The 13,405-nt window shown below is 47.8% G+C and overlaps 1 protein-coding gene across 1 annotated transcript; it reads right to left on the bottom strand.

Moving 5' to 3' along the window:
• Window positions 1-2,081: 2,081 nt before the first annotated feature.
• CST7 (cystatin F) lies at window positions 2,082-11,079 on the bottom strand. The gene is made up of 4 exons (XM_064164080.1): window positions 10,927-11,079; window positions 5,658-5,830; window positions 4,504-4,620; window positions 2,082-3,785 (listed from the first exon to the last, which is right to left on the bottom strand). The coding sequence occupies exons 1-4, from the start codon at window positions 11,069-11,071 to the stop codon at window positions 3,708-3,710; spliced, it is 513 nt and encodes a 170-aa protein (XP_064020150.1). The 5' UTR covers window positions 11,072-11,079; the 3' UTR covers window positions 2,082-3,707.
• Window positions 11,080-13,405: the final 2,326 nt, after the last annotated feature.

Here is a 13,405-nt window from a genome sequence, read left to right as displayed (position 1 = left end):
CCTGTCTTAGTGCACTGTCACCCTTAAATTAAAGAAGTTCCTCCTCATGTTCAGGTGAAACATCTTCTGTTCAAGTAGACCCCTTGTCCTGGTCCCATCTTGCTGACACCCTCCCTTTCAGTGTTTCCAAGCATTTTTGAGACCCCCCTCACTCTCCTCTTTTCCAGACTAAAAAGACCCAGTTCTCCCAGTCTTCTCTCACAAGAGAGGTGATCCTCTTCAGCATGGTTTTTATGGAGAATGATTAAGATTTTGGGGAAGCTTGGTGTCTGCAGGTGGATGTGGACTGAAAGGGCCCCTATAAAACACAGTAATAGTGGATGAGGAAGACTTTGGTGGAAGATTTTGGAATGTGGTAGCAGCACATGGATGCTTTCTGGCATCTCCAGAGGAAATGGTTTGCTACTTCTGTTAACAGGTACTCTGCTTGGTAAATCCAGAAGGGAAGGCTGTGCTGTCACACTTAACATAAGAGGGTTTGCATCTTGAAGAACTGAAAGTGTTACTTCAGCAGCTCTGTGGTTTAGTGGCTTGATTTCAGGCTCTGGAACAGGCTGTCCGGGGAGGTGGTGGAGTCACTACCCCTGGAGGTATTTAAAAGATGTGTGGATGTGGTGCTGAGGGTCCTGCTTTAGTGGCTTAGCAGTAGGGGTGGGATTGTGAGCTCTAGGTGAGTGGTTGGACTTGATGGATCTCAAGGGTGCCTTCCAGTGTCTGGTTCTATGATTCTGGTTTGTGCTTTGGGGTTGAAGACTCTGCTGCTCTCTCTTGTTCTGCCACTGGGTGATAGTCAAACGTAAATGTGCTATTGCTCTGTTTCCTCACTTTTGAGAAGGAAATGATGAAGATTTGCTTGATATGCCATGAAAAGCACCAGAGGAAGGGGTGTTGATAAAAATGTCATCTACTTTCCCCTGGCCTTCTGCACTTGTCTCTGTTAGTGGTGGGACATGCAAATCGAGGTGATTGTTTTCTGTCAGTGATTCTTTCACATTGTTCTGTGTTCTTACTAGGCTGCAGTGGTCCTGTGCATGTAGATGATGGTTGCTGCATCAGGGTGACTCGTTTCTGTACAGGCCAGGGGCTGAGAGCCCTTTTGCTTTCCCTGGAGGTTACTGCATTTGAGAGGGAGGTCAGCAAGAGGCAAAAGAAGCCTCATAAACGAATTTGCTGCAGGCTCTGACCTCGACTGCAACTACACTTTGTGTAGTTTGTGGACACTGATTCATACCAAGATGTGTTTGAAAGGCTGAAGAAGTGTGAGCTGCCTTGAGAGGGACAAACTTGTTGCTGGTGGGTCTCTGAAGAAGGTCACACACTTGCAGTTTCTCTTCTAGAAGTGTCCAGCTCAAAGGTTATTCAAGCAGCAGCTGATTAGCATTGCTCTGCTATCCCTCCCAGCTCCTGGTTCTGGTGAGATATGCGAGTTGAACTTGATGGGATCTTAAGTGGAGGTTGCAGAAGCAAGTCTTACAGGACTTGTTTCATGCTGGTTCTTTGGTAGCCTTGGAGCAAGCACAGCTTTGCCTCTTCTTGCATAGTTACCTTCAGTGATTCCTGTACCAAAGCAGCTAACTAACTAACTCTTGCTCTTTTGTAGTAGACCTCTGCTATTTTGGCATGCCAAATGCAATGGCTTTGATGTGGCTCATTCCCTTTTAAGACAATGCTCCTGAAGTTACAAAAAGGGAAAGAAAATCAGTGGTAGTGCTGCCAGTGCTCAAGAGGGGAAGACAATTGAAGAGTTGTCTCTTGGGAGTCTTTTTAGTTCTGATCCTTTTTTCTGCTCTTCCACCCTCTAACTCTTTCCTGGCCCCTGTTGGAGAGTAACTTAACACACTGATTCTGTGGTTCCAACCAAATGTTCTCCAGTCTTTTAAAGTTCTTTACCGAGCTCTGTAGCAAGTACAGCAGACCCAATGCCATAACTTGCTTTTCCTAGGGAAAGGAGAATTCCAAATATGGGAGGTATTTAATAGTGTAGCTTTGTCTGGTGCGAATTCTGAGTGCTCTAGTCCAAACTGTCAGTGGCCAGGCATAAGTATCCCAGGGCCAGCTGCAAGAAGACTAGAAATGGTTCCTCGTGGCAGAACAGAAACTTAGAAGCAGCTTCTGCTAACCTGAAGGTGCCTAATGCCCTTACTCACTGGGGCTGTTGCCTTCTGAGCTCTTGTCTTGATCCCTGTGGTAGCAGGGAGAGTTGTTCTGTCAAGTACCCCAGCCGAGAAATGAGGCTGGACTCCATGAGGGTAATAGAGCTGTCTGCTTCCTATGGGGAACAATTTGCCTACATACTGCAGCAAGGCACTGGGGAAGGCTAGAGCTGTAGCACAAAGGAAGCTGAGCTGATGGTTTGGGCACTTGGCTGCTTTGTTGGCTCTGGCATCTCATGGCAGTTCAGTCACTACTCCTTTCTGGCTCGTGGTGTGGGCTCTTTGCTGGGCAGACCCCTCCAGCTGTGAAGCATGGGCCTGTAGCTGCAGATGTGTTGGCAATAAGTGAAGGCAGGCAAAAGGCAGGCAAAAGGCAGGCTCTGCACAGAGGGCAGGCAGGAGTTCTGGGAGTGGGTGCCCATTTCTGATAGAGAATGGTCATTGCTCTTGGCTTGGTTGGAAGGCAGTGTGACCGGGGGGACAGGTGAGATGAATCTGCCCCTCTGCTCTCATGAGACCCCACCTGGAGTACTGCATCCAGTTCTGGCAACACAAGAAGGACATGGAACTGTTGGAGCAGGTCCAGAGGAGGGCCATGAAGATGATCAGAGGGCTGGAGCACCTCCCCTGTGGGAACAGGCTGAGAGAGTTGGGGCTGTTCAGCCTGCAGAGGAGAAAGCTCTGGGGAAACCTTACAGCAGCCTTCCAGTACCTGAAGGGGTGCTATGAGAAAGCTGGGGAGAGACTTTTGACATGGGTTTGTAGTGATAGTATGAGGGAGAATGTGTTTGAGCTGGAAGAGGGGAGATTTAACTGAAGATAAGGAAGAAATTCTTTGGAGTGAGGGTGGTAAGACACTGGAACAGGTTGTCCAGGGGGACCGTGGATGCCCCTTCCCTGGAGGTGTTCATGGCCAGGCTGGTTGGGGCTCTGAGCAACCTGGTTTGGTGGAAGGAGTAGGAACTAGATGATCTTTAAGCTCCAACTTAAACCATTCTGTGGTTCTGTGACAGATCTGATCTGAGAGCATGACTTTGAAGAAAGAGAACTTGACCTCCCACCTTCCTGACAGAGATGTCTAACCTTCTTGCTAGCACTGGAGACTCTTTAAGATTTTGAGTGTATATCCTCAGGCAAACTATCCCTTTGCTTTGAAGCTTCCCTCAGTGTTGTAGTTCCAGGTGCTGTAGTTTAGCATGGTTAACAGCACCGCTGTGTGAGGATTCATCACAGAGTAACACAAGTCCAACACTGCTTCCTAGGAGTGTTCACACTGCTTTGGGAACTCAACCTCTACAGAATGAATGACAGCATGGTCTCATCTGCAGTTTAGTTTTGGAAAAACATAGACAACTGGACAGCAAGAAATTCAGTCAAGGCAAGTCTTTGTCACTTGTGAGCATCTTTCTCAGGGAGAAGAACAGCCGTGTGCTCCGAGAGAAGAGCTCCAGGGAGATTCCATACGGTCGTGCCTCACTTCAGTTTTGCCCTCAACAGTCCAGGCAAGGAAGACCTCATGATGGTAGATCCCAGGTTCTCGTGGGGCAAGGTGAATCAGTAACAGAGAGCAACAGGAACATAAGCTGTATGTAACCAAGGCGTTATCCAGACCTCAAAATAGCATCTCAGCATCTGCAAATAAAAAGGGGGTTAGTGAAGTTCAAATGGCTGCTGGTTTGGCCTCAGCATTTAGGTCCATGGTGAGACAGGAGAGAACAACATCTTTTTGTCTACCCCCTGGATGCTGGGAAAAGATGCTGTTTGCTAAGAAGCCACATCTTAGTGGAAAAGCTCACCTAGAGTACTGGATGGAGATAAGCTGGCAGAGGGGAGATTTAGACTGGATATTGGGAAGAAATTCTTTACAGCGAGGATGGTGAGACACTGGAACAGGTTGCCCAGGGAGATAATGGATGCCCCTTCCCTGAAGGTGCTCAAGGCCAGGCTGGATGAGGCCTTGAGCAATCTGGTCTAGTGAAGGTGTCCCTGCCCATGTCAGGGAGGTGGAACTGGATGATCTTTAAGCTCCTTTTCAACCCAAATCATTCCATGATTCGTTGTAAGGAGATCTCTATTTAGCACCTGCTCTATTTCTGCAGGTTTTACCCAGGAGTGGGGGCTAGGTGGCTGTGAATGGTTCACCTCCTTGCAGAAAGGAGTTGGCCTTGGATGCATGAGAGGTACAATGCTGCTCAAACTGGTAACCCACTCCTCACCCCAGCTGACTGGGTAGAAGAGACTTGTACATCTATGGGGATGTGGCAGAGCTGCTCTGAGGGTGACTGCACAGCTCAAGACGGCCAAGAATCACATGTAGTTACTGGGTACCCTGAAGGAATTGGACACATACCTGTTGCAAGTTCTTTTTCTTCTGGAAGTGGCAGCTGTCCAGGTTGGAGTGCTCCCTCTTCTCACACACCGTGCGCCCGATGTCCACATGGAGCATGTACTTCAGCCCTCTGACAATCTAGAGGAAGCAGTGTCCTCCTTTAAAGCAGGGGTAGGGGAAAGGGGTGCCAAGGTTTTGTCTAGAAATCAAGTGCAGCAGCTGTGACTTGTGTGTGGTGGGGTGAAGTGCCCAGTCTTGCACCTGTGTTGCAGCAACCCCATGAATGCTCCAGGCTTGGGGCCGTGGCTGAAAAGTGACCTGACAGATAAATACCTGGGGGAGGACATTCTAAAGCCAGCTGAACATGAGCCAGCAGTCTACTCAAGTGGCCAGGAAGGCCAACAGCATCATGGCCTGGATCAGGAATAATGTGACCAGTAAGGCCAGGGAAGGGATTGTTGCCCTGTGCTCAGCACTGGTGAGGCTACCCTTGAGTACTGGGATCAGTTTTGAGGCCTCTGCTACAAGAAAGGCATTGAGGTGCTGGAGTAGGTCGACAGAAGGGCAGCAAAGCTGGGGTCTGGGGTCTGGAGAACCCAGACCTGGAGAACAGGTCTGGTGAGGAGCAGCTGAGGAGACTGAAATTATTGAGGGTAGAGAAGAGGAGGCCAAAGGAAGACCTCATTGCTCTCTATAACTTTGTGAAAGGAGTTGGGAGTGAGGTGAACAAGTCCCTTCTCCCTAGTAACAAGTGATGGAACAGGAGGAAATGGCCTCAAGTTGCCTCAAGGGAGATTTAGGTTGGACATTAGAAGAAGCCTCCTCACTGAAAGGGTTCTCAAAGACAGGAACAGGCTCCCTAGGGAGGTGATTGAGTCCCCATCTCTGGAGGTGATTTTAAGATGAGAGATGTGGTGCTGGGCAGCATGGTTTCACATCAGATTGGGTAGAGTTAGGTAGTGGTGGGATTTGATGATCTGGAAGATCTCTTCCAAATGAAATGGAGGAGCAGAGCCTCCTGCAGAGCAGTTGATTGGGACAGAGAGACAGAGCTGTTTCTCCTTGGGCATGCACAGCGGTCCTGAGGATCAAGACTTCCATGTCGTGGGTACTCTGTAGGAAAGGTGAGTTGGGAAATGATTTGGAGGCCCATCAGAAGTCTGAGCTTTTCTTACCTGTACCATGGCTGTTTTAATTTGGGATTCCTTGAAGAGAAAGAGGTCATTGGAGCTGTTGTTGTATCTGTACACCCCGAAGCGAGCTGCCCTGCGAACCCCGGGGTTGTCGGTGTCCATGGGGACAGGGGAGCCAGGCTTCATGCTGGAGTGGGGGGGTGGCACAGCTGTAGCTGAAACAACACAAAAGAGAGATGAATGCAACACACATCGGGTGCCTGAAGGGGTGGAAGTCTCAGCCCTCTGAACAAATGCTGAACCTTCTTACTCCCCCAGTGTGCTCTCATCAATTTTCCTTTCTGTGTTGGAAATGGTGAAACAAGCCTGCAAAGTGATGTAAAAAGGTGCTGCTAGAAGTGAGGGTAGACCTCAAATTGGCTTTGAAGAAGCCAAGGTATAATGAAATACTAATTAGAACATCTCTGAAGAGTAACCAGGCATTGGAACAGGCTGCCCAGGGAGGTTGTGGAGTCACTGTTCCTGGAGGTGTTCAAGAGAGGTGCGAATGTGGCACTTTGGTTTGGTTTAATGGCCATGGTAGTGTTGGGTTGATGATTGGACTTGATGAGCTCAGAGGTCTTTTCCAACCGAAGCAATTCCATGGTACAACTTCCAGCTGATAGAAGCCTTGATTTTGAACGTGGTTCTAAAGCCTGATCACGTTCAGAGCACAGAACAATTCTGCTAACAAGTCAGACACTGGCTGGCAGAGCCCTGCTGCTCTTGCCTGGAGTGCCAAGAGTGAGTTGCAGGCACAAGTCTGTCTCTCCCTCTCTTGATCATTTGATGGCATCACCATGGTTTTATTTTAGGGAGATTTAGGTGGTGATAAAATTGAGGGGAAGATCTTTTCACAGGCTGGCAAGGGAGAGGGTGCCCCTGTTCTCCATCTGGGTGGGGAAAGGCCTGGGGCTGTGCACCACCCTGCAGAACACGCTGCTTTGGGTGCTGAAGTGCTCTTTCTCTGACCCAGATCCCAGGGAACATTTTCTTGTCACAGCTGTGAAGTAGAGCACAGGATGTGTAGGAAATGGAGACTGGGGGGATCCACAGAATGGCTTGAGTTGGAAGGGACCTTAAAGATCATCTAGTTCCCACTTCCTTGCCATGGGCAGGGACACCTTCCACTAGACCAGATTGCTCAAGGCCTTGGCCAACCTGGCCTCGAGCACAACCTGGCTTTGAACACTTTCAGGGAGGGGGATATCCACAACCTCTCTGGGCAACTTGTTCCAGTGTCTCACCACCCTTGCTGAGAAGAATTTCTTCCCAATATCCAGCCTAAATCTCCCCTCTTCCAGCTTAAATCCAGCCCTCCTCGTCCTGTCACTACAAGCCCTTGTCAGAAGTCCCTCCCCAGCTTTCTTGTACTTCAGGTACTGGAAGGCTGCTGTAAGGTCTCTCTGGAGCCTTCTCTTCTCCAGGCTGAACAGCCCCAACTCTCTCAAGCCTGTCCCCACAGGGGAGGTTCTTCATCCCTCTAATCATCTTCATGGCCCTCTTCTGGACCCTCTCCAACAGGTGCATGTCCTCCTTGTGTTGGGGGTCCCAGAGCTGGATGCAGTACTCCAGGTAGGGTCTCATGAGAGCAGAAGGGCAGAATCACCTGCCCAGTCTTGCTGGCCTTGCTGCTTTTGATGCAGCTCAGGAACCTACAAGCTTCCATGTTTGAGGACTTCTTTGCATGTAACTCTTACTTGTAGGTTCTTACTTGGTTGTGTAGCTAATTTCCCTGTGCCCTGACTGGTGTTTCAGTTGTTTAAAAGAAGCTTGAGCTGATGTCATCATTGCCTTCTCTTTTTTTGGTCTTTTTCTCCTTTTCCCCACCTCTGAAACACAAATGTGGGGAAGAAGTCTGCAAGCTGCTGTGCAGCCACTGCTAATGTGCTGGCACCAGTGCGGGAGGTGGCCCCTGGAGGTCACTCTGTGTGTGGGGGCAGTGAGCCTGTGTGCATGTGCACACTCTTCTTGTGCTAAAGGAAGCATTTTGTCACCTGCAGCTTTTTTGTCTCCCCACAGCTGGAGCTCTCACTAACAGCCAAGTACAGAGCACAGATGACATATTTAAGCCAGTTTGTCCTGAGAACCCTGAGGAGAAGAGAGAGGGGCAACCTGGTGATCCAAATCAAGGCAGGTGATGGTTTGGGTGTTCCCTGCCCCCCCACACTTTGGGAATCACCCAGACTAGACTCAGCCAGCTCTGGAAATGGAATGAAGCTTTGTATTTACAGCTTAGCACAACAGACAAGCAGATAGCTACAGGATATACAGTGATAGACAGACATAGACAAGGGAAAAGGTAACACAGAAACACAGCAGCCCTCCCAGAAACCTGAGTCCCCAGGAGGGGCCCCCAACCACCCCTTCACCTTCTCCCACCCCTCTCAACCTTACCCCAGTCCCAAGGAAGAATGGAAGTTCAGCCAGGGGGTTAAGGAGCAAAGTGGATTAATCAGAGAGATGGCAGAGAGGCCAGAGAAAGAAATGCAGCCCAGAGCTCCCAGGCAGAAGAATGACTCCCTTAGCTATGTTTGGATTCTTGTTCTTATGCATCTCAGCAAGCCTATGAGTGAAGTAGATATCAGCACTGTTATCTAATCCTTCTCACCTGAACATTCTAGCTAGCTGCAATCTAGCACAAACCTACTGAGCCCTCGTGGGACAAGTTTACCCCCATGGTTTCTCCTCCTGACCTAGATTCCTCACGGCTGTAGGAGTGCTTTTTCTCCATGTGTTCTGCTCCTCGTTCAAGACGATCACTGCATGGTGCAGTGTTCCCTGTTTGGAATGTTTCATCACTCCAGGTTTGGCATAGTTGGTACCACTGCATCTGTAGCTCTGGTTTTTCCCTCCCTGCAGCCTTTCTTGACAGTTCCTCAGCTTGGCCCTTAAGGTGCATCACCTTTCAAAGCTGAGTGTGTCTAAGGTAATAGTCTCCTCAGGGAGCAAAGCAGGATAGCCCTGATGATCAGTGACAGCACAGGGCACTCAGCATAGCAGTATTGGAATTGCTTGTCCTTCAGGCCTGGGTGGGAGCAGAGGCACTGGCTGACCAGCCCAGGCACCTACAGTACTCAGAGGCCAGAGGATGTGATCTTCTGACCTGGGAAAACAAGTCTTCCTGCGCTGCAGGGAGGTGTTTAGGGTGACAGCATCTGGAGTTTAGACCCCACCTTTGCTTTTGGCTTTGGAAATAGGAAGGAAAAGGGCTCTTCTCTTTATACTGGGCACTACTAGGGTTGGCTTTCTGCTTTCTTCACTACAAGAAAGACATTGAGCTGCTGGAGCAGGTCCAGAGAAAGGCAACAAAGCTGGTGAAGGGTCTAGAGAACAGGTCTGGTGAAAAGCAGCTGAGGGAGCTGGGGTTGCTTAGTGTAGAGAAGAGGAGGCTGAAGGAGAGAGCTCACTGCTCTCTACAACTGCCTGAAAGGAGGTTGGAGTGAGGTGGGGGTTGGTCTCTTGTTGCTAGTAACAAGTGATAGGATGAGAGGAAATGGCCTCAAGTTGCAGCAGAGGAGGTTTAGGTTGGAGATTAGAAGAAACTTCTGTGCCAAAAGGGTTCTCAAAGGCTGTAACAGGCTCCCCAGTGGGGTGGTTGAATCCCCACCCCTGCAGGTGTTTCAGAGGCAGAGATGTGATGCCAGGGGACATGGTTTAGCATCAGACTTGGTAGAGTTAGGTAAAGGTTGGACTGTGAGGTGTTTTCCAACCAAAAAGATAGTGATTCTTGCAGCCAGTCAAGAGGCAGCTGCCTGTTCTGAAGCAAGTGAGGGCTGTTCTTGCAGAGGTGCAGACACTTTGCTGTTTTCCTCAGTGAGGAATAATTTGGGGGCCCAGTTTTTGCAGCAGGAGAGAGCAGCCCTGGGGATGCTGTCTCACAGCCTGCAGAGAAGTAAAGAGGTAGATTGCACCAGGTTGCTTTCCTTTATCATGAGGTGCTTTCAAAACCTCCTCCCCACTCCTAGGAGCAAGGCAAGGCCTTATCTTTACAGTTCAGCCACCACAGAGTTCCTGCATGCCTCTGCAACCCCCAGAGGAAACCACAGCTGAAATAAAAAGCTGCTTGGCTAACCAAGCACCATCCCTAAGCATGGTGCTCTGTGTGGGAGCTGAAGTAGAACTGACGTAGAACTAAAACCTTCTGAGAGTAAATGCTCCTGCCTGTAGCTTCCATTCGTGAGACTTTAGAGTCAGCTTCAACTGAGAGTTTCTTTGCTCAGCAGAGAGAGAAAGGAGGCAGTCATGTTTTGTTGAAGTCAGCTCCATGGCACTCAAGTGCCCAGCACCTGAAAGGGGCCCATGAGAAAGCTGGGGAGGGACTTACTGCAAGGACTTTCAGTGATAGGACAAGAGGGAAGGGGGGAGATGTAGCCTGGATATTAGGAAGAAATTCTTTCCAGGGAGGGTAGGGAAACACTGGCACAGGTTGCCCAGGGAGGTCACAGGTGCCCCCTCCCTGGAACTGTTCAATTCCAGGTTGGACAGGGTCTTGAGCAACCTGGTTTGATGGAAGGTGTCCCTGCCCATGGCAGTGGGGTTGGGACTGGATGGTCTTTAAGTTCCCTTCCAACTCAAAGTGCTCTGTGATTCTATGATCTGTGCTTAGCAGTCAAATTGTACACAGGGTCTTTACGTTTAGTGAGCAAGGTCATGAAGAGGTCAATCACTGACAAAATAAAGCAGACATATTAACTGACTTCAAAATCCTTAGATATTGCCATTGGACAACGAGGTTCACTGGAAGGGGAATCATGGAATCATTTCAGTTAGAAAAGACCTCCAAGTCCTGCTGTCAACCTAAGGCCACTGTGGCTGTAAAACCACATCCATATGTTTCTTGAACACCTCCAGGGAAGGGGACTCCACCACCTCCCTGGGCAGCCTGTTCCAATGCCTGATCACTCTTGCAGGAAAGACATTTCCCCTCATATCCAACCTGAACCTCCCTCCCCTGGCACAATTTCAGGCCATTCCCTCTCGTTCTCTCACCTGATTCTAGAGAGAAGAGACCAACCTCCACCTCACTCCAATCTTCTCTGAAGGAGTTGCAGAGCAGTGAGGTCTCCCCTCAGCATCCTCTTCTCCAGGCAAAACAAACCCAGTTCCCTCAGCTGCTCCTCACCACACCCGTTGTAAGAGAAAGAAGGTGGCTGGATTTGCAGCTGCAGCCTCAGCCCTGCAGCTGAGGAAGGGCTTTTACTTGCCAGCAAACTCCTGCACTCACAGCGCCTAAAGCCCAAGGGAAACCAAGATTCTTTTCCACTCTTACCGCCTGAAGTCGTGGTGGAGCTCCAAAGGGCTAAACAGCAGAGCATGGTGAAGCTGACTGCCATCTCCACCACTTGGGGAGGCAGGCAGCGGAGTGCCCACGCTGCTTCCTGCTTGGGAAGGTCTGCCTCTGGGAGGGCTCTCATTGGCTGCGGGGGGAGCAGAGAAATCGCCCTCAAACCCCATGAATCATCGCAGCTCTGCTGCAGGCTTTGCTGCTGCTGCTGCTGCTGCCCCCCCCGCTGATGGGACCTTGAAGCCCAACCACAAAGCTCTGACTTGGTGCTGGCAGCAGCAGCAGTTGCCCATCAGACCAGGGACGTTTGCGTCCTGATCCTGGGGGTGGTGCAGAAGCGCAGGCAGATGTGTGACATGACCGCGGGTGCGGTGCGCAGGTGAGAGCTGCCTTGAGCCTTAGAGCGTGCGCTGGAGGCTGCTGGGGGAGCCCAGCGAGCCCTGCGGATGGAGTTGTTGGCTCTCGTGGGTGTCCGTGTGGTGAGAAGCCTGCCAGAGAAGGTGAACCTCGTGTCCTGCTTCCCCCTTTGCTGTTTCTTCTTCTTTTCATTCTTGTTTTCCTTATTTTCCTTTCTGGTTTTGTTTTTCGCCCCCCCCCCCCTTTTTTTTTGTTTTCCTTTTTTCCCTTTTTGTTTTCCTTTTTTCCCTTTTTGTTTTCCTTTTTTCCCTTTTTGTTTTCCTTTTTTTCCTTTTTGTTTTCCTTTTTTTCTTTTTTCCTTTTCCTTTTTCTTTTTCCTTTTTGTTTTCCTTTTCCTTTTTTCCTTTTCCTTTTTCTTTTTTCCTTTTCCTTTTTCTTTTTTTCTTTTTGTTTTCCTTTTTTCTTTTTTGTTTTCCTTTTTTTCTTTTTTCTTTTTGTTTTCCTTTTTTCCTTTTTGTTTTCCTTTTTCTTTTTTCCTTTTCCTTTTTCTTTTTTCCTTTTCCTTTTTCTTTTTTCCTTTTCCTTTTTCTTTTTTCCTTTTCCTTTTTCTTTTTTCCTTTTCCTTTTTCTTTTTTCCTTTTCCTTTTTCTTTTTTCCTTTTTGTTTTCCTTTTTTTCCTTTTTGTTTTCCTTTTTTCCTTTTTGTTTTCCTTTTTTCCTTTTTGTTTTCCTTTTTTCTTTTTGTTTTCCTTTTTTCTTTTTTTTTCTTTTTTCCTTTTTGTTTTTCCTTTTTGTTTTCCTTTTTTCCTTTTTGTTTTCCTTTTTTCCTTTTTTTCTTTTTCTTTTTGTTTTTCTTTTTTCCTTTTTGTTTTTCTTTTTTCCTTTTTGTTTTTCTTTTTTCCTTTTTGTTTTTCTTTTTCCCTTTTTGTTTTTCTTTTTCCCTTTTTGTTTTTCTTTTTCCTTTTTGTTTTCCTTTTTTCCTTTTTGTTTTTCTTTTTTCCTTTTTGTTTTTCTTTTTTCCTTTTTGTTTTTCTTTTTTCCTTTTTTGTTTTTCTTTTTTCCTTTTTGTTTTCCTTTTTTCCTTTTTGTTTTTCTTTTTTCCTTTTTGTTTTTCTTTTTTCCTTTTTTGTTTTTATTTTTCCTTTTTGTTTTCCTTTTTTCCTTTTTGTTTTTCTTTTTTCCTTTTTGTTTTCCTTTTTTCCTTTTTTTCTTTTTCTTTTTGTTTTTCTTTTTTCCTTTTTGTTTTCCTTTTTTCCTTTTTGTTTTTCCTTTTTTTCCTTTTTTCCCTTTTTTCTTTTTGTTTTCCTTTTTTGTTTTCCTTTTTTTCCTTTTTGCTTTCCTTTTTTTCCTTTTTGTTTTTATTTTTTCTTTCTTTTGTTTTCCTTTTTTTCCTTTCTGTTTTTATTTTTTTCTTTTTTGTGTTTTCCTTTTTTTCCTTTTTGTTTTTCATTTTTTTCCTTCTTGTTTTCCTCTTTCCTTTTCTCTCCCTCTCATAGAACCATAGAATGGTCTGGGTTTAAAGGGACCTCCAAAGGTCATCCAGGCCAACCTCCTTGGAAGTAAGCAGGGACATCCTCAACTACATCAGGTTCCCTAGAGCCTTAGCAAGCCTCACCTTGAATATCTCCAGGGATGGGGCCTCAGCCACCTCCCTGGGCAACCTGTTCCAGCGTTCCACTACCCTTATGGTGCAGAACTTGTTCCTAACATCCAATCTAATTCTGCTCTTCTCTAATTTGAAGCCATTGTCCCTTGTCCTATCACTGCAGGCCTTTGCAAACAGTCTCTCTCCAGCCCTCTTGTAGGCACCTTTCAGGTACTGGAACTCATTAGATCTCCCTGGAGCCTTCTCTTCTCCAGGCTGAACAGCCCCAGCTCCCTCAGCCTGGCTTTGTAGCAGAAGTGCTCCACTCCCCTTTTCTCCTCCCCCCCCTTTTCTCCCCCCCTCCTTTTCTCCCCCCCCCCTTTTCTCCCCCCCCCCTTTTCTCCCCCCCCCTTTTCTCCCCCCCCCTTTTCTCCCCCCCCTTTTCTCCCCCGGATGAGTGAGCTGTATGGAGTGGAAGAGTGTTTTGATTTCAGCAGAGGAGAGCACTGTGCCCCACATTTGC

Source organism: Pogoniulus pusillus, chromosome 25 (genome assembly GCF_015220805.1).
Source record: "Pogoniulus pusillus isolate bPogPus1 chromosome 25, bPogPus1.pri, whole genome shotgun sequence".
In the NCBI taxonomy this organism is placed as follows: domain Eukaryota; kingdom Metazoa; phylum Chordata; class Aves; order Piciformes; family Lybiidae; genus Pogoniulus; species Pogoniulus pusillus.
This window is presented reverse-complemented; position numbering and strand designations above follow the sequence as displayed.

Bases quoted from the DNA above. Each gene is read 5' to 3' on its own strand.
- CST7 (XM_064164080.1), bottom strand. From the start codon at position 11,071: ATGAGAGCCCTCCCAGAGGCAGACCTTCCCAAGCAGGAAGCAGCGTGG. The intron at 4,621-5,657 runs GTAAGAAAAGCT...TGCTTCCTCTAG, and splicing joins TTAAAACAGCCATGGTACAG to ATTGTCAGAGGGCTGAAGTA. The intron at 3,786-4,503 runs GTATGTGTCCAA...TTTTATTTGCAG, and splicing joins AGAAAAAGAACTTGCAACAG to ATGCTGAGATGCTATTTTGA.